We start from the raw sequence: 19123 nt of genomic DNA, 5'->3' as shown, positions 1-19123 counted from the left end.
TGTGCTGCTGGCGAAGAACAGAGAAGGAGCTATAGAAGGAATGAAGAGAGCGGGCCAAAGCGGAAACGACGCCCAGTTGTGGGTGTGTCTGGTGGTGAAAGTAAAGTCTGAAGCTGTAAAGACCAGTACTGCATAGGAACCTGGAGTGTTAGGTCCATGAATCAAGGTAAATTGGAAGTGGTCAAACAGGAGATGGCAAGAGTGAACATCGACATTCTAGGAATCTGAACTAAAATGGACAGGAATGGGCAAACTTAATTCAGATGACGATTGTGTCTACTACTGTGGACAAGAATCCCTTACAAAGAATGGAGTAGACCTCATCGTCAGCAAGAGTCCGAAATGCAGTACTTGGGTACAGTCTCAAACACGACAGGATGATCTGTTTCCAGGCAGACCGTTCAGTGTCACAGTGATGCAGGCCTGTGCCCCAGCCTCTAATGCCGAAGAAGCCGAAGCTGAATGGTTTCTGTGAAGACCTACAAGACCTTCTCACTGTCGTTTATTGCCAAGTCGTGTCCGACTCTTCTTGACCTCATGGACTGCAGCACGCCAGGCCTCCCTGTCTCCCTCCTGCCATCTCCTGGAGTTTGCCCAGGTTCGTGTCCATTGCACAGTGATGCCATCCAGCCATCTCATCCTCTGTCATCCTCTCCTCCTGCCTTCAATCTTTCTCAGCATCAGGGTCTTTTTCAGCAAGTCAGCTCTTCATAGCAGGTGGCCTAAGTGTTGGAGCTTCAGCATCGGTACTTCCAATGGGTATTCAGAGTTGATTTCCTTTAAGATTGACTAGTTTGATCTTGCTGCCCAAGGGACTCTCAAGAGTTCTCTAGCACCTCAGTTCAAAAGCATCAACTCTTTGGCACTGTGCCTTCCTTATGATCCAGCTCTGAGAACCATACATGACTACTGGAAAGACCATAGCCTTCACTATACGGACCTTTGTCAGCAAAGTGATGTCTTTGCTTTTTAGCACACTGTCTAGGTTTGTCAGGTTTCCTTCCAAGAAGCAATTGTCTTTTCAATTTCATGGCTGCAGTCACCATCCCACCATCCACAGTGATTTTAGAGCCCAAGAAGAGAAAATCTGTCACTGCTTCCACCTCGTCCCCTTCTATTTGCCATGAAGTTATGGGGCTATGTGTCATGATCTTAGTTTTTTTAATATTTAGTTTTAAGCTGGCCTTTTCACTCTCCTTCACCTGCATGAAGAGGTTCTTTAGTTCCTCTTCACTTTCTGCCATTAGAGTGATGTCATCTGCATATCTGAGGTTGATGATACTTCTCCCGGCAATCTTGATTGCAGCTTGTAACTCATCCAGCCCAGCATTTTTCATGATATGCTCTGCATATAAGGTAAATAAACAGGGTGACAATAAACAGTCTTGTCATACTCCTTTCTCAATCCTGAGTCAGTCTGTTGTTCCATACAGGGTTCTAACTGTTGCTTCTTGACCTCTATACATGTTTCTTAGGAGGCAGGTAAGGTGGTCTGATACTCCCATCTCTTTTAAGAATTTTCCACAGTTGTGATCCACAGAGTCAAAGGCTTTAGCATAGTCAATGAAGCAGAAATAGATGTTTTTCTGGAACTCTTTTGCTTTTTCAACGATCTAGCAGATGTTGACAATTTGATCTCTGGTTCCTCTGCCTTTCTAAATCCTGCTTGAACATTTGAAAGTTCACAGTTCATGTACTGTTGAAGCCTCGCTTGGAGAATTTTGAGCATTACTTTGCTCATGTGTGAGATGAGTGCAATTGTGCGGTAGTATGAACATTCTTTGGCATTGCCTTTCTTTGGGTTTGGAATGAAAACTGATCTTTTCCAGTCCTGTGGCCACTGCTGAGTTTTCCAAATTTGCTGGCATATTGAGTGCAGCACTTTAACAGCATCATCTTTTAGGATTTGAAATAGCTCAGCTGGAATTCCATCACGTCCACTAGCTTTGTTTGTAATAATGCTTCCTAAGGCCCACTTGACTTGACACTCCAGGATGTCTAGCTCTAGGTGAGTGACCATATCATCATGGTTATCCGGGTCACTAGGATCTTTTTTGTACAGTTTTTCTGTTTAATCTTACCACCTCTTCTTAATCTCTTCTGCTTCTGTTAGGTCCTTAACCGTTTCTGTCCTTTATTGTGCCCATCTTTGCATGAAATGTTCCTTTGGTATCTCTGATTTTTCTTGAAGAGATCTCTGGTCCTTCCCATTCTATTGTTTTCCTCTATTTCTTTGCATTAATCATTTGGGAAAACTCTCTTATCTCTCTTTGCTGTTCTTTGGAACTCTGCATTCAGATGGGTATATTTTTCCTTTTTCCTTTGCCTTTTGCTTCTTTTTGCTCAGCTATTTGTAAGGACTCCTCGGACAGCCATTTTGCCTTTTTCCATTTCTTTTTTGGGGGATGGTTTTGGTCACCACCTCCTGTACAGTGTTACGAACCTCCATCCATAGTTCTTCAGGAGCTCTATCAGATCTAATCCCTTGAGTCACTTCTTCTGTACAATCATAAGGGATTTGATTTAGGTCACACCTCAATGCCCTTGTGGTTTTCCCCATTTTCTTCAATTTAAGTCTGAATTTTGCATTAAGATTTTTTGCCCAGAGGCCATCCAGGCTGTGGAGTGGTTCACCTTTGGGTTCTATAATGAGTCTCTACTGATTTTCTCTTCTGTGTTCTTACTTACAATGTTTTGCTTTTCAAGGAAGCGTGTGCGTCATGGATTTGAGTTCTTCAGTTATAAACACAATGGTTTGTTACTATCTCATAACTTTTGAATGGAGATTGTCTCCTACAGCTTCACAGGGAAGAAGAGCTTGAATGCTTCCGTGCTTTTTCTTGTTTTAGGCGTTCACCGCTTTGTTCCTAAACTCAAGTAGAAACTTAAGCTTTGGAGTCAGACCCTTGGGTCAGACACTCTGGCACTTCTTAGTCATGTGACCTCGGGCAGTCCTTTACTCTGTCTACAGTGGCGATCATCCCAGCGCCTAGTTCCGTGGACTGTTGGCAGAGTTCAGTGATGTGATACGGGCAAACAGCCTGCCTGCGAACATAGGAAACACTGAAACAATAGCCGTTTTTACTATCAACAAATTGTAAAAGCCCTTTGAAGTATCTTGTTATAAACTTCAGTTCTCATTTTAAGCACCTAAGATATGTCAGTACTAGCAGAATTAAAAAAGAAACACTAGCTCTGTGTGTCTCCTACTTCCAACAAGCACTTTTCATAAATATAAGATATAGACAGGTACTTATTATGAAAACTTATTTAAAAACCCCGAGGTCTTGATTTTTTTACGTTAATGACAAAACTTAGGCAAGTCTTTATGTGTGGAAATCAGTAACTTAATGTTTGGTTTTCCTTTTATGGTGATTTCCAGATCCTGCTTACAGTTGTTATTGAACAGTGCTAGCATCAGACTTCCCCTTCCATGGCCCGCACCTCGCTAGGTGAGACCCTCCCCACCGTATCACTCTGCTGTGCCAGCCGTGCTCTGTCTTGTTTCATTAGGACGTCTTATCATGGTCCGTGTCACTAGTGCCTGCATTTAGATTCCATGAAGCCCAAGAGACAGCTTTTGAAGTACTTTTTTTCTTTGTAAATGGCATAGATACTCTCCAGGCACTGAGACGTCTGTTTTCCACACTTGAGTTTTGCTTAGTTTTCTAAAGAGGAGAAACATTTTGAGAATGGTAACTCAGAGCATTATAAGCAAATTCAAAGTAGCATCATGGTTTTTAAGAGCTGGCTCAAACCTGAAGGACAAAATAGAGTCATTTGTAAAAAGATAGGAGGGCTATTGGACTTACTTTTCTGTGTAAATTGTGTTCTGATTTTGTACAGATAGATAGTATTGTCTATCAGATCAGATCAGTCGCTCAGTCGTGTCCGACTCTTCGCGACCCCATGAATCGCAGCACGCCAGGCCTCCCTGTCCATCACCAACTCCCGGAGTTCACTCAGACTCACATCCATCGAGTCAGTGATGCCATCCAGCCATCTCATCCTCTGTTGTCCCCTTCTCCTCCTGCCCCCAATCCCTCCCAGCATCAGAGTCTTTTCCAATGAGTCATGGCATTCCGTCCCATCACTTCATGGGAAATAGATAGGGAAACAGTGTCAGACTTTATTTTTCTGGGCTCCAAAATCACTACAGATGGTGACTGCAGCCATGAAATTAAAAGACGCTTACTCTTGGAAGGAAAGTTATGACCAACCTAGATAGCATATTCAAAAGCAGAGACATTACTTTACCAACAAAGGTTCGTCTAGTCAAGGCTATGGTTTTTCCTGTGGTCATGTACACATGATTATATTAAAGTGCTCTTCAGAGACATTGCTTTACTAATTATTTCTGTTTTGAGTTTTATTTCCTGCTGGCAAAAGGATTAGTACTTGACTTTTGGTATTAGCAGACATGAAAAAATAGGATTTGTCTAATTATAAATCTTTATTACTAAAGAAAAGAAAAATAAATACAAAGAAATGATATAATATTTATTTAAAGTTATTTCCATTGGGAAAAATACTTTACTGATTGAATAGGTCGAATAACTGATATAACTAGATATTTTAAAAATAAGTTTATTGATATATAATTCACATACTATCACATTCATGCCTTTGAAGTCTGCAGTTCAGTGGTTTTAATATATCCACAGGTTTGTGTAACCATCACCACTAGCTAAGTTTAGAACGTTTTCATCACCCCAAGAAGAACCCCGATGCCCGTTAGCAGTCACTTCCCTCCTCCCCTCCCCCCGCTGGCAGCCACTAATCTGCTTCTGTGTGTTTGCCTGCTTTGGACATCTCGTGTAAGTGCGGTCATAACAGCATGTGGCCTTCTGTATCTGGCTTCTTTCACTTGGCATCGCGTTTCTAAGGTTTATCCATTATCTCAGGAATGTAGCATTCTCGTCATTCCTTTTTATGGTCAAGTAATATTCCATTGTATAACACATATACAACCTTTGTTTATCCATTCATTGGTGTTGACTGTTACTTTTTTGCTGTTATGACTGTATAGTTATGCTGTAATTTTTTTGTGCAAGTTTTTGTGTAGACATACTTCTCTAGGGTATATACCTAGGATTAGATCAGTGTTTTTCAAAAATTCATATAGGAATATATTTTCTTGAATTTTACAAAGAAATATGTAGAAAAAGGAAGCCTTATTCTGAGAATTGTTAATATACCTAATTTAAACTTTTGTAAGGTCAGTAAAATGTAATTAGAACATCTATTAGGAGATCATCTTTATATTTGAACAATTAGAAGAAAATGCATGATTCTTTATTCTGGTTCCCTTATATGATTCACTTGTGCATTTCAGATTCTTTCAACTGTAGACACTAGATGACACTTGGTTAATTGAGAAGTTATTTAGTAATGGCAAGTATATTCTAAGTACGAAGTTATTTATTAAAATTTTTCTGTTTTTCTTTTGGAGTGGTTTAGAGTAGTGATTCAGACTGTAGCTTTGAAGTTAGTCAGATCAGGGTTAAATCCTGGTCTGGCATTCATTAGCTCGGTGATCTTGGACAAGTTATTTAACCTCTCCAAGTTTCCTTTCCCTAATCTGTAAAATGAAGGTGGTATTTGTCTCATAGAGTTGGTGTGAGAATTGAGAATGTGTGAAGTGCAGATGGCAGTGCCTAGACTAATGTTCATGCATTATTAACTAAAGACCATAGTTTCCATGAGGGTTCACTCTGTTGTACAGTTCTGTGGGTTTTGACAAATGTCGAGCATCTTTTATCTTCCAATATAGTAGCATACTGAGTAGTTTCACTGCCCTAAAAAATTCTTAGTGCTTCATTTACTCATCCTTCCTTCCGCCCTCAACTCCTGGCAACCACTGATTTTTTTTACCATCTCCACAGATTTTTATTTTTCAGAATGTCATTTAATTGGCGTCGTACAGTATGTGGCCTTTCACACTGCTTTCTTGCACTTGGCCATGTGTGTTTGTTTGCTGTGTCTTTTGTGACTTGGTAGCTGTTTTTATCACTGCTTGGTGTCCTTTGTCTGGATGCGCCACAGTTTATCCATTCATTCACCTACTGAAGGATATCTTGGTGACTTCCAAGCTCTAACAGTTATGAATAAAGCTACTATAAACATTCATGTGTAGGTTTTTGTCTAGATATAAGTTTTCAACTCGCTTGGATCAGTACCAAGACTCTTTAGTTGTTAGATCCCACGGTGAGAGTGCGTTTAGTTTTGGAAGAAACTGAGGCTGTCTTCCAGAATGGCTGTGCCGCTTCACACTTCCACCGGCACGTTCCTGTGCTCCGCTCTTCACCACCATTGTGGATTGCCAGTGTTCTGGATTTTGGACATTCTCTTAGGTGGGTGGTGCTTTCTTTGATGAGGTGCGTAGATCTTTTATCCACTTTTTGATTGGGTTCTTTGTTTTCTTATTACTGAGTTTTCAGTTGTGTATATTTAGGATACAAGTTCTTTATCAGTTATGTGTTTTATAAATATTTTCTCCCAGGCTGGTCTTTTCATTTTCCTAATAATTTGTGTGTGTGTGTGTTTGGGTTTTTTTTTTTAAGTTTTTATTTTATACTGAAGTATAGTGGATTTGCAGTGTATTATAATACTGTTTTATATTGTTCTGCTCCATTAAAAACAAAACTGGCCCCGAGGGCACTAACTGATTATACAGCGGGTTGGTAGGTCACAACCTGTGGTTGAAAGTCAGTGTTTGTTCTTTTTTCATAATGTTCACATGAACAGAGTCAGTAAAGCAGCGGACATTCTGGGCAGTGATTCCCAACATTGAAGAGTAGGGGTGTCAAGAGTTGATACTGCCCTTTTCCTATTCGGAGATTCTTTAAGTTTTGGAGACTAAATTTGCTCAGCTGCTTCACCTCCACACATGCTATGGACTTATGGCATACCTAGTTTTTATGAGAAGGTTCATGAGTTTTGCATTTCTACAAGGTTCTAGACAGGTTCCCCCAAAATGCATATGCTTTTAAATACTGGATGGACTAAATAAGTTAGGTGAAGGGAAGCTGAGATGTATATTTTGTATTCCCAGGAATAGTGTATAACCAGATCTCACCAGTTCAAGCTATTGAGAGAAAGTTTTCATATGATGGAATATATATTTTTAAAACACTAAATTATTAAAGTGAATAAAAACAGAACTAAACATAATTGATATGTTTTTGAGGATCTCATTTAAAGGTCACTTAACTGTATTAGTTTCTTCTTATGAGTAGATGCAACTCAAATATTTAAATGTATCTGTCCTCTCAAGAGGATTAAATGTTTCTCACTTATTTAGAAAAACTTTTTCCTTATTCTTCAAAGGCTAGTTCTAGTTCTTTGCCAAAATAATACAAGTTCTAGTCATGGAAATTGAACTTAATATGATCTTAACAAAACTATTCGTTCTTCTTTGGAGTTAATTCTTTTCCCCAAAATTTGCAGGAGTGTATGTGTGGGGGGAGAGGTGGAACTCACCCCCTGGCACCCTGCAGTGCCACCTTGTGGAAAGCAGGAAGGCTTGAGCAAGGGATGTCTGATGTCGAGGTTTGAGTGGAATCTGCCAAATATCACATATGTGTGTACAAATATCACATCTGTGTGTACAAATATCACATCTGTGTGTACAGGCGCCTGACGTTTACACTAGCATTTTTAGAAGGTCCTTTTCCTTCTAATGTGGAGCAACTCAGCGACTAGAGGGCATAATATTGATCTTTTTTCCTATTTCAGACCTTGAAGATAGTATAAGAAGGCAGACACCTACCCTTTGTGACGCAACCTACTTTAAAAATAATTATTTTATATACTTGGGGGAGTTTATTGAGTGCCTACTATGTGCCAGGCTCTACTCCAGGCAGTAGTGACACAGCAGTGAACTAGCTAAATCCCTACTCTTCAGGAGCTTAAGTTCTAGTGGAAGGAGACAGAGGAGAAACAAATACACAGCTTACACAGGTGTGTAAGGTGGTGGTGAACGCGAAGAAAACAAAGTGGTGAGAGGCTGCAGTGAGATGGGGAGGCTGCTTCAGATGGGCCGGTCAGGCGGACGAAGGCCTTACAGGCTCCACCCAGGTGGTTCCTTACGTAAGTGGTCGACCCTGGCGACTTTCTTTATGGGGCTCAGATGATCTTGAGAGTGAGGATAAGGTGCTCTCTTGAGGGATTCGATATGGTTATGCTGGTGGCTGCCTGCTAGGCTGCCTCCGTCTTTCACTTACCGAGCACCGCTTATCAATATCGTCCACTCCGGCACTGAGTTAGAGAACACAAGTGCTGCCCGCCGCGGCCTGTGGCTTTTTGGGATTTTTAACAACTTTTAAAAAGTGAAAATATGTACAACTTGGGACACACTTAGATAATTTTAAGAGCAGGTAATGGGGGTCACAGTTCACCCCTGTGAGTCACAAACACTGTTTCAGTAGAGGATATAATCATGAAAAGCATTGATAATTTAGTGCGAGAATGTTGTGCCAGAAATAGCCACGGTCTGTTATAGGAGAGCAAAAGAGGAGGCTCTGACTCTCACCAGGTCAGGATGGGGAGACAGTGTGTCAGGAAGTGCTCCCCAGAGGAGGTGGACGACTGCAGATGATGGAGAAGGCGGGGCAGGGCCGGCAGGGTCTGTCAGCGTGGCTTGTCTGGGCAGAGGGGGCGGTGTGAGAAGGCGTGTGAGGCGTCTACCGTCGTGCGCTCTGCGTGTTGCAGCACACGGTGCAAGTCTCTGTGTGTGTAACCGTGGTTGACCAGATCTTTTATTTTCAATATAGTAATCTTTAGGGAAGAATAAACAGTAATTCTTTTTTTTTTTTCTTTGTCGTCTTAACCCGTAACTCTATTGGGTTTCATCTCTATGCATACTATTAAGAAAGAAAAACATAGCACCACCCCTTAGATGGTGACATGCTGTCAATTGTAAGATGTATTGTGATTTCAGAGATGCTTTAAAAAATGCATCTGGAGTGAATGCACATGTTACTTGTGTTGAAGATCCTTCCATTTCTTTTAATTTGGGGAAACCTTGCTGTAATAATGGTAGCAGCCCTATGCCTTTTCAGCTCTAATTTTAGAAGATGCTTTAGGAAGTACGTACCATCCAGGTCAATGCCAGCTTAATTTATCTCAAAAGCTTTTAAATCTCATGATTGTAATGAAATTAGTTTTGACTGAGTAGTAGAGATTAGAGGAAATGGATTTTGCTAAGATAAGGAAAAATAGGGTTTAGTAAAGACTTTAAAATATAATTAAAAACTGAAATAATGTGTAGTGACTTTTGGATCAGTTATCTGGGAGTTCTTGACTTTTAATGTTCAGACTTCCAACTCTGCCATTCTGCTTCTCCTCTGCTTCTCCCATCACATTGAACTTACTCACAACTCTTGGTAATTCAGAAAGCATCCCCAGAGTGTCACACCATCATTCATCCTGACAACAGGTTCCTAAAGAAACCTTTCTGAGCAGAGAAGCACAGTCCGTGCCTTTATGGATGCCACTGTGTGCCTGTGGTGGGTGTGAGCGTGCGAGACTAGTTCTGGCCAGAGGCCCGGCTTCCCGAAGCACATGGTTATGTAAACCTTCACTAGCTCAGAGTATGGAGAACAAGCCCTGGACCCTGTAGTGGGTGGGGGTGCAGGAGGAAGCTGAGAGGGCTGAAGCGCCGAGAGGAGCAGGACCCTCTGCTGGCCATTGGTGAGCTGTAGTTACAGCACTTAGAGAGAAGATAGTCCTTAAAAAATTTTTCGCTGCCTTGAAATTTTGATTTATAAACTGTGGTTTGGGAAAATCTATTGTTAGATCTTAAAAAGCATAGACTGTGAAATCACATGGGAAAATATTTACCATGTGTAGGTTCGTGCCCAGTTGTGTCCAGCTCTGTGACCCTGTGGACTGTAGCCCACCAGACTCCTCTGTCCATGGATTTCCCAGGCAAGAATATTCCAGTGGTTTGCCATTTCCTACTCCAGATTTACCATTAGAACTGTAAAATAAAAGTGTAAATAAAAGTAAAATTCTATTCTGATTGTTCTGGTGAAACTGGTATAGCATTAAGGCCCTTCAAGTTCTGGACGTGTTTGTACTAGATCCAGGATTTACCTGTTTTATTCCAAATTATTTAGATTCCAAGCCAGTTATGTCTTTAAAAGACCCCCGACATTTAAAAATTTGTCTGGATCAGTGAGCAGAAAGAACTGTTTTATTTCTTGTAAAATAGAACTGTGTTTATCGTTTCCAGAAGAACTGAATGAAAACGCTTGTTACTGAACGGCTCGGCGTGTCTTGCCTGGAGCACGTGTAGTGTTCTCCAGTCTGTGGGGGAGGCTTGACATTCTGGTGTCATTCGTGGAGTCGACCAGATTTCAGGGAGCCTCACAGGCATCAGATACAGATCAGGAAGTGGAATCAAAGATTCAAAAGTGAATTGCCTGGAGCCTGGTGAGGGAGGTAAACAGGCTGGTGCTGTGATGTAATAAAGATGTGTGTGAAGGGTCACTGAATCACAAAGGAAGGAACATGTGGCCTCCCTGGTGAGAGAAGGTGGTGAGGGGAGGTTTTGCAAAGGCGGTAGCATCTGAGCTGAGTTTTGAAGGGTGAACAGAAGTTTACAGGCAAACAGGAGGGGCCCTGGGGCAGAGGGCCGGCGGCCTGAGAGAGCTGGGGAGGGGCAGCGAGGTTGAGCGCAGGAAGGCACGAGTCCTGGCAGGCCAGGGAGGCGGTGAGGAGTGTTCCCCTTGGTCAGGGCCTGCAGCTTGTCCTGCCGTCCAGGCTCTCTCGAAGGGTGTTCCGTGGCGATCCAGGCCCCGTGAGAGTCCCTGGGGGAGAAAAGTTAGAGATCCACATGAACATGGCAACGCTCGCCTCTGAGTGCTCCGTAAAGAGCCCGGTTTCCTGTTTATAAACCAGAAGACATGTTTGGGGAAGGGTGGCTGTTGGGCGGTACGAGGCCCCTGAATGTTTTAAGCCAGGAAGTGACTTCACTTGGTTCACGTTTAGAGAGAGAACTGGTCGCAGCCATGGGGCAGGTGGGGTGAGAGGAGACAGGGCCCAGAGAGCAGTTCGTAACTGTGACTGGTTTTGGTCAAATAAAACCTGGCCACCAGTATAAAGATGTTTAAATCTCAAAAGTTGGGAATGTAGGGGGCACTTCTAAGAAGAAAATATTGTACCAATAAACTTTACTAAGATACTCAGTTGACAGCTGAGATTTTGAGAAGGGAATTTGGGGACAAATACAGATTTTGTTTCTGACTTTGATCAAAGATTAAACAAATATTCTATGATATTGTCTGATTAAAGAAAATCTTCGGTTTAAATTTTACTTTAGGAGTAATGTTTTTAAAAATTCTTCTCACGGGATCTGTTGAGTTCTTAGGTCAAAGTGATAGGTTTTTGGTGGTTTTTTTTTTTTTTTTTTTTAAGATTAAAAAAATAATACTGGACAGTTTTTATTTTTTGAAATTATAATGTGCTTTCATTTAAGAACCATTTTCATTTTTTTACTGTGATATGTTATTTCTTCAATTTAAAAAAATAAGTTGGATTTTTGGTCTTTCTGGTACCAATTTTTAGGAGCCCTTTAGATCTTGAGGGCTTCCCTTGTGGCCCAACTGGTAAAGAATCCACCTGCAATGTGGGATACCTGGGTTTGATCCCTGGGTCGGGAAGATCCCCTGGAGAAGGGAATGGCTACCCACTCCAGTATTCTGGGCTGGAGAATCCCATGGATGGTGTAGCCCACGGGGTCGCAGAATCCGACTCGACGGAGCGACTCTCACTTTCACTTTAGATGTTGAGATTGACTTTTTATATGTAATGTTAGTTGCACATATTTTCCCCCAGTTTGTCTTTTTTGCTTTGTAAAAGATTCTTGTATTTAATTACTTGAATATATCTTATAATGGTTTTTTAATCATAGTTAGAAAGGGCTCTGTACTCCAAGGTTACAAAAAAATTTACCCAGTTTTAGTTTAGAATTTTTATAATTTTGTGATTTATTTTAAAATATTTGATTAGGAACTTATTGCTTGTGTATAATATGCAATATAAATCCATTTTTTTCCAGTTGGGTATATTAATTATTCAGGCATCATTCACTGAATAGTCTTTTCCCTCGTCGGTTTTGAGGCGCCTCCTTCATCGTTTGCCATTTTCTGTTTCTGGGCTTCATAGTCTGTCCCACTGATCTGGCGCCCGTCATGTTCTGGGGCCTTACCGTATCGAGGCTTTATAATATCCAGTAGTGCTGCTGCCGCCGCCAAGTCGCTTCAGTCGTGCCCGACTCGGTGGGGCCCCATAGACGGCAGCCCCGGGCTCTGCCCTCCCCGAAGTGCTAGCTCCCTTCCAATACTCCTCTTCGGGCATTTTCCCGACTTGTCTTACATTTTAACTTTCGACATGAACTTTAGAGTGAGCCTAACCTGTCCTCTAAGCATTTTGGCTGGATGGAGTGGTGGTAGGAAGGTGGGGAAATCACTTTTAATTTGCAAGTTAATCTTTTTATTGCTTAATGACTCTAAGTTGTAGCTTTAATCTTTTTTCTTACAGATGATATTAACCGTGTTCTTGAGCAACAATGAACAGATTTTAACAGAAGTTCCTATAACACCAGAAACAACATGTCGTGATGTTGTAGAATTCTGCAAAGAACCTGGAGAAGGCAGTTGCCATTTAGCTGAAGTGTGGAGGGGAAATGGTATGTATTAGGCTCTATAATGGTGACCAAGTACATGAAATCCGATGTTTGTTGAATGCAGAATTTTGTTCCTGGTTCTTCGTTATCTGAGGTAATAAGGAATTGAGAAATTAAAAACTTGTTATATTACATGGGGATAGGATGTTATAAATGCTATTTTCAAAAAAGTGTGTTATAGCAAGGAGCTCAACCCAGTGCTCTGTGACAACCTAGAGGGGTGGGTTGGTAGGGACGTTTAAAAGGAAGGGGACATATGTTTAAATATTAATAGTAAGCCCTTCTTAAATATTTATTAAATTGAGAAGAGTTAAGGCTGGCTCTTACATTTAAGGATTTGTCATGCTAGCTGGGCAGAGAAGATCAGTGCAGGTAATATGATTACTGAATGCAGAAAATTCTGCAAAATAATATAGACTCTAACGGAGAGGTTGAATTGAGCTGGGATGAGATATGCTGGGTGAGAGCAGTGTGAAGGAAGGACTGGAGAAGAGAATGGACAGGGTGTGCCCCTCAGACAGCATTGAGAGCGGGGGCTGAGATGGGCAAGGCCTCCGCTCCAGCAGCGAGTGGAAGAAGGGGCGGTGTGCACTCACGACTCCGCGTCAGGGAGCAGGAGAGTGGCCAGCTGGATGTGTTGCGCTTGAGACAGGTGTCCAGGTGGATGTGTTGAAGGACACTCAGGGATAATCAGTGAATTCCTAACACTTCTTAAAAACAGTTTTTAACTGAGGTGTAATTGGCGTACAACATGGTGTTTGAAATGTACCACATAATGGTTTGATTTTTGTATGTATTGTGAAATGATCACCACAGTAAGTCTAGTTCACATCCATTGCCCCACACAGTTACAGAATATGTGTTCTTGTGATGAGAACTTTTAAGGTCTACTCTCTTAGCAACTTCACCCCTGCAGTTATCATGTTAACTGTGGTCACCGTGCTGTACACAACATCCCCAGTAAGAGTTCCTCATGTATCCTAGATACAAGTCCCTAATTAGGTATATGATTTATAAATATTTTCTGTGTTATCCTTCACAACTGGAGTAAAAACTTTAAGGACACATTGAGAGAAACTTGACTTGGATAAATGGTGGGCCATCACTGAAGTAGCAGGAAGAGGCCAGGTCCTCGGGTATGAGCCTGACACACAGGAAGGGGTGAGGCAGTGGTGGTTTGGGTGAATGTTAGAGCCTGGTCGCCCTGTCACTGTGCGCTCTCCTCTCGCCTCTCAGCACTCTTGCCTTTGGTGCTTGTTATCACTTCTAATTCCTGGTCGGCCTCTTGTATTAGCTTGGGAGAGCCCCCGTGGTCCCAGCTGCTGGAGGATGCTCGTCTCTTACGTGAGTCTTGAGTTGGTGCTGTCCCTGGCTCCACGGCCATCTCCACGGCCCGGGGTTTTACCTCATCGAGAATGAGGCCTGCCTGTCCGCAGAACAGACGGTCACAGCCTGCTGCTCCCGTTGTCTAGAGCAGTCCCCGGCACCTGGCCCCCAACCTTCACTCTCCTTGAATCTTGGAGGGTGTTACAGGTCTCTCCTCTTTGCTTCAGTACTGTCATTGTGTTTATCAAAACAGGACAGTGGCTTTCATCTCTTCCTCTCTCATTGGACTAAAACTGCTGAAGGCGGGGACTTGTTTACCGTCATACGTGCAGTGCCCAGCCTGGTGCTCATAGCAGGCCCTGAGTAAACACATCATTGAGTAAATTGGAGCTGCAGAGCAAAGTCTTGGCAAGGGGGTGGCGGATGAGGTTCAGAGGAAGGGCGCAAGCACGGCCTTTCTCAGTCTTTTTACCCTGGAGGAGCGATTCAAGTGATTTTCAGATTTTGGAGAACCCTTTGCATAAAATTACCACATCTGTTACTCACGGTATACTCATGTCATCAGTGTTCATAAATAGAATACTCCAATATAATCGTCAATGCTTTTTTAAAATTTTAATCTTTATTTGGCCATGTCGGGTCTCACTTGCAGCATGCGGGATCGTCACTGTGGCACAGAGTGCGCAGGCTCAGTAGTTGTGGCCCGAGGGCCTAGTTGTTCCACCACACTTGGGATCTTAGTTCTCCCACCAGGGATCGAACTCGAGTCTCCTGCATTGCAAGGCAGTTCTTAACCACTGGAGCACCAGGGAAGTCCTGTCAGTCCCCTGTTGAGAGGAGAGTATTTCCGTGTGGATCTGTGTATTGGTCTGCTCAGGCAACCGTAACAAAGTGCCACAAGTTGGGCGGCTTGAGTAACAGAAATTCACCTATCTTTTCGCAGTTCTGGAGGCTAGCGGTCTGACTTCAAGGTGTCAGCAGGGCTGGTCTCTCCTGAGGCCTCTCTTTGTGGCGTGTAGATGGCCATGCCTCCTCCCCGTGTCCTCATGTGGCCCTCCCTCTGTGTGTGTGTGTCCTAATCTCTTCTTAAAGGGACACCAGGCACATTGGATTAGGGCCTGCTCTAATGACCTCATTTTTACTTTTTACCTCCTTAAAGATCCTGTCTCCAAATAAGGTCCTGTTCTTATGGAGGACTAGGTTCAGGACTTCGGCATGTGGGTTTCTGTGTGAGGGGACACAGCCCAGCCCATAACAGCCTGTTCATTTGGCCTGCTTATTACCCTGCTCTCGTCTTCTCCTTTCCTCACACCGGGCGTCAGCTTAATGCGAATCAGGCGGGCAGGCAGGACCTTCAGTTTTTCTTCTTGTGAAGTCTCCTACTTGGTGTTTTTTGTTGCCTTTTCCGAGAATGCCTGAAAGTTGTCTTATGGATTTCTCCAGTACACACAGTGTTGATGAGGTATAGTATTGATTACATGATATGTGCAGGGTAGTTTTGTTTTCACTTTAAAACAGAAATAACATTTTAGTTAACTTTTATTTTAAAAAGCTACTGAAGCTTAGTTTGCTTTTCTTAAAGTTAATCTTTTCTTAAACATTTTTTTATTTATAAAGGGAAACAAATTTTTTTAAATAACTGGCTTAAGGAAAAATTAGATTTAATATTTATAAAGTTATGCTCAGACTTGGTGAAGTTAACGCTCAGATTTAAGTGAAGATTATGTGAAAGTCACTCAGTCGTGTCCGAGTCTTTGGGACCCCATGGATTATACAGTCCATGGAATTCTCCAGGCCGGACTACTGGAGTGGGTAGCCTTTCCTTTCCCCAGGGTATCTTCCCAACCCAGGGATCAAACCCAGGTCTCCAACCCAGGTCTCCCGCATTGCAGGTGGATTCTTTACCAGCTGAGCCACAAGGGAAGCCCAAGTGAAGGTTATAAGTTGATTTTAATTCATGTGAAACAAATTTGTAAGCCAAAGCAATACTAATAAAAATATGGCCTAAGATAAAATTTTATGTTAAACTGATGGGCATGATTAGTCTTAAATTCCACAGCTATAGCATTAGAATATACATGTTGTTAAAAAAAATTTTTATAACACAAAAATTGTTACTTTCAAAAAGTAAATCATGTTACGGTTTGACAGAGAACAACAAAATTCTGTAAAGCAATTATCCTTCAATTAAATTAAAAAAAAAACACAAAATATGGAATGGTAATATTGAATACTTCTTTAGTGTTCAATTTGTGCTTGCTTCTTGCTGTACAGATACTCAGTTCTGAGTTGAATTAACCAAGATGAGACGATTTACGTCCTTGCCCTTGAGGTTTGTTGAATAAGACAAAGCTTGCCTACACATGTAGCAAGATGAAGCGGCAGCAGCACAGTGTGTGTTGTGTTTCTGTGAGGTGGGGTTTTCTTCCTTTTGGAAGTCTGGCCCTTCTCTCAGGCCGAAAATTAAATCACATCCTGTGTGTGACGAGGCTGCCACGCACGTGGCTCTTTCTCCTAACTTGATCTGGGCAGGGTTCTCTCACCCAGCCATGCTCCTGCGTTGAGAGGAGAAGCGCAGTTCAGTTGTGTCCCGCTCCTCCCAGGGCAGGCCGTTTTCTCCCAGCCTCGGGACCTGCCAGTGTCCGTCCTCACTTTCAAGCACAAGCAGCAGTGGGAACATTTCAAGGTTTCCTTTCTTTCCCTTTAAGTTGAGATAAAATTCGCATAGCATAAAAACCCCCATTTGGGTGCAGCTTCGTGGGTGTTAGGGCGTTCTCAGCGTCTCTGAACTCTCTGCCTCCCGTTTCCCCCACCCCAGCCCCTGGCGACCGCTCTGTTACTGTCTGGCTCTGTGTTTGACTCTTCTAGGTACCTCATATAGATCGGATCATAGAGTCTGTGACTCTGATCTGGCTTTCTTTCACTTAGCTTGCTTAAGATTCATCCATGTTGTAGCACTCATCAATACCTCATTCCTCCGTTTGGCTGAAATTACCCGTTGTATGATACGCAGCGTTTCCTTTATCCTTTCAGCAGTTAGTGGAGGTCTGCTTGTTTCCACTGTTTGGCTGCTGTGAACGTCCTGGTGCAAGTGTCGGTGTGGGCTAGCTGCGTTGCCAGAAGTGTGCGTCAAGCCTTTGTACATCTGATTGCCACCTGTAACATTTTAGTGAATAATAAAATTTGGGCAGTTTGTTAATGTGTTCCTTTGAAAGAGTGGGAGGTACACTGCTTCATGATAAATATAATAAAGGACATTTTCCCCAATGTTCCCTATTTAATGTTGCAAAATTGCTTTTATGATTACTTCTTTGTGTTTATAGTCTTGCTTTTATTTCATTAAAGTTAAAATTTAGTGCATGTTATATCCTTGAATTCTAATATATATGTGTGTACGTTTATTTAAGTTTATTTTTATTCATTTTTTACTTTTAATAGGATTCATTTTGTTTGTCTCTGGGAAAAGTAAGAATTTTTTTGTTTGTTTTTTCCTAGAGCGTCCCATACCCTTTGATTATATGATGTATGAACATCTTCAGAAGTGGGGGCCACGAAGGGAAGAAGTGAAATTTTTCCTTCGACATGAAGATTCCCCAACAGAGAGCAGTGAACAAGGTAGATAAGTGCTTTCCCCCCATTTGCTAATTTTTGCCATGAAAGTTAATTTAAGGAAAATAGGAATAAATGTTAAATTATTCCCCTGTTCACTCACGGGTGGTGAGAGGGAGAGTTGGTGTCTCGTGAGGTTTCACCCCTGTTAGTGCCGTTTATGGTGCTTCACACTTTCAGGCTCCCAGCCCTTGCCTCCTCAGGATCCTGAGCCAGTCACATAATGCATGAAACACGGGCATGGATCTGCTGCCAGAAGGGACTGTTTTTGATAAATATCACATGGTTGAAATCTCTGGATTTTAAGAATAAATGAAACCATGAAAGCATCATAAAAATTCTGAGAAATACATATATGTGTATTTGAAGAGAGAGAAAGAAAAAAAAAATTAGAACTCCACCTAAGTGGGGAGTTCCCTAGTGGCCTAGTGGTTAGGATTCCAGTCTTTTACTGCTGTGGCCCAGGTTCAGGCCCTGGTCAGGGAACTGAGACCCTGCAAGCCTTGTGGTACAACGACAAAACAAATGTAATATATATATATTATATATATTATTATTATATATATATTATATACATATAGTCTTGTGTGTGTGTATGTATATATACAAGACTTAAGTGTGATGCTAAACCATAATAGAAAAGACAGTTATTTAAAAAACAACAACAACAAAAGCCTGCATGGCAGTAACCACCCTAAAGCAAAGTCAAAAGACAAATTATTAACTCGGAAATAGCATTTATAGCTCATATTGCAAAGGGTTAGTTACCTTTATATAAAATGATAAAAAAGCCAGTAAAATAAAATGTGCAAAATATGCAGACATGTAGTTCATAGCAAAGGAAATACACATGGCCAGATGTCCAGCTGTCCTCCTAAAAAAGACACGCAGGGCAAACACTGAGATACTGCATTTCACCTGTCACATGGCAAAGATTAGAACGTTTACTAAGTGTTGGCGGACGCTGAGAAACAGGCAGTCTTCCACACTGTTGGCAGCTTCTGTAGAAGGCAATTTAGCAATATCTATTACATTTACAAAAGCATAAAGCCTTTTACCCAGCAGCCTCGCTTTTGAGAATTGTCCTATGGCTGTGTCTGCACACATACAAATGACACATCCACAGAGTTACTCATGGGGCGCTGCTGGGAGGGGCAGCCGTCAGCGCCTCCAGGGGTGTTGGCTGAAGAAACGAGAGCGCGTCTGCGCCGCGCCTTGTCCTGAACCACCTCCTACACTCGTCCCCTGAGTAAGCACAGTGTACACAAGTGCTGCCTTCTGTGTAACAGATGAAAGAGTAGTGGCGTGTTCTGCGTTGGCTGGTGTGTGTGTGTAGTATCTTTGGAACCATCAGTAAGACCCTGGTCACATGGCTAGCCTCTGGGGAAGGAGAGAGGGAAAACTGGTCAAGTATACCTTCTTGTTCCTTTTGAATTTTGAACAGTGGGAACACACTACTTGTTTTGAAAACTTTTTATTGGAGTATCATTGAATTAC

General features: G+C 42.1%; 1 protein-coding gene across 8 annotated transcripts in view; it reads left to right on the top strand.

Moving 5' to 3' along the window:
- Window positions 1-19123, top strand: part of PPP1R13B (protein phosphatase 1 regulatory subunit 13B) — a 76612-nt gene that overhangs the window by 22935 nt on the left and 34554 nt on the right. For 7 of the 8 annotated variants that reach the window (XM_055556731.1, XM_055556726.1, XM_055556724.1 and 4 more), the window contains exons 2-3: window positions 12547-12694; window positions 17513-17632. In XM_055556731.1, coding sequence (XP_055412706.1) covers window positions 12547-12694; window positions 17513-17632 — 268 coding nt within the window. Of the gene's footprint in view, window positions 1-10267; window positions 10447-12546; window positions 12695-17512; window positions 17633-19123 lie in introns of those variants that run through there. The other variant, XM_055556728.1, reaches the window with a different exon arrangement.

The sequence above is a fragment of the Bubalus kerabau genome, chromosome 19, assembly GCF_029407905.1.
Source record: "Bubalus kerabau isolate K-KA32 ecotype Philippines breed swamp buffalo chromosome 19, PCC_UOA_SB_1v2, whole genome shotgun sequence".
In the NCBI taxonomy this organism is placed as follows: Eukaryota; Metazoa; Chordata; class Mammalia; order Artiodactyla; family Bovidae; genus Bubalus; species Bubalus kerabau.
This window is presented reverse-complemented; position numbering and strand designations above follow the sequence as displayed.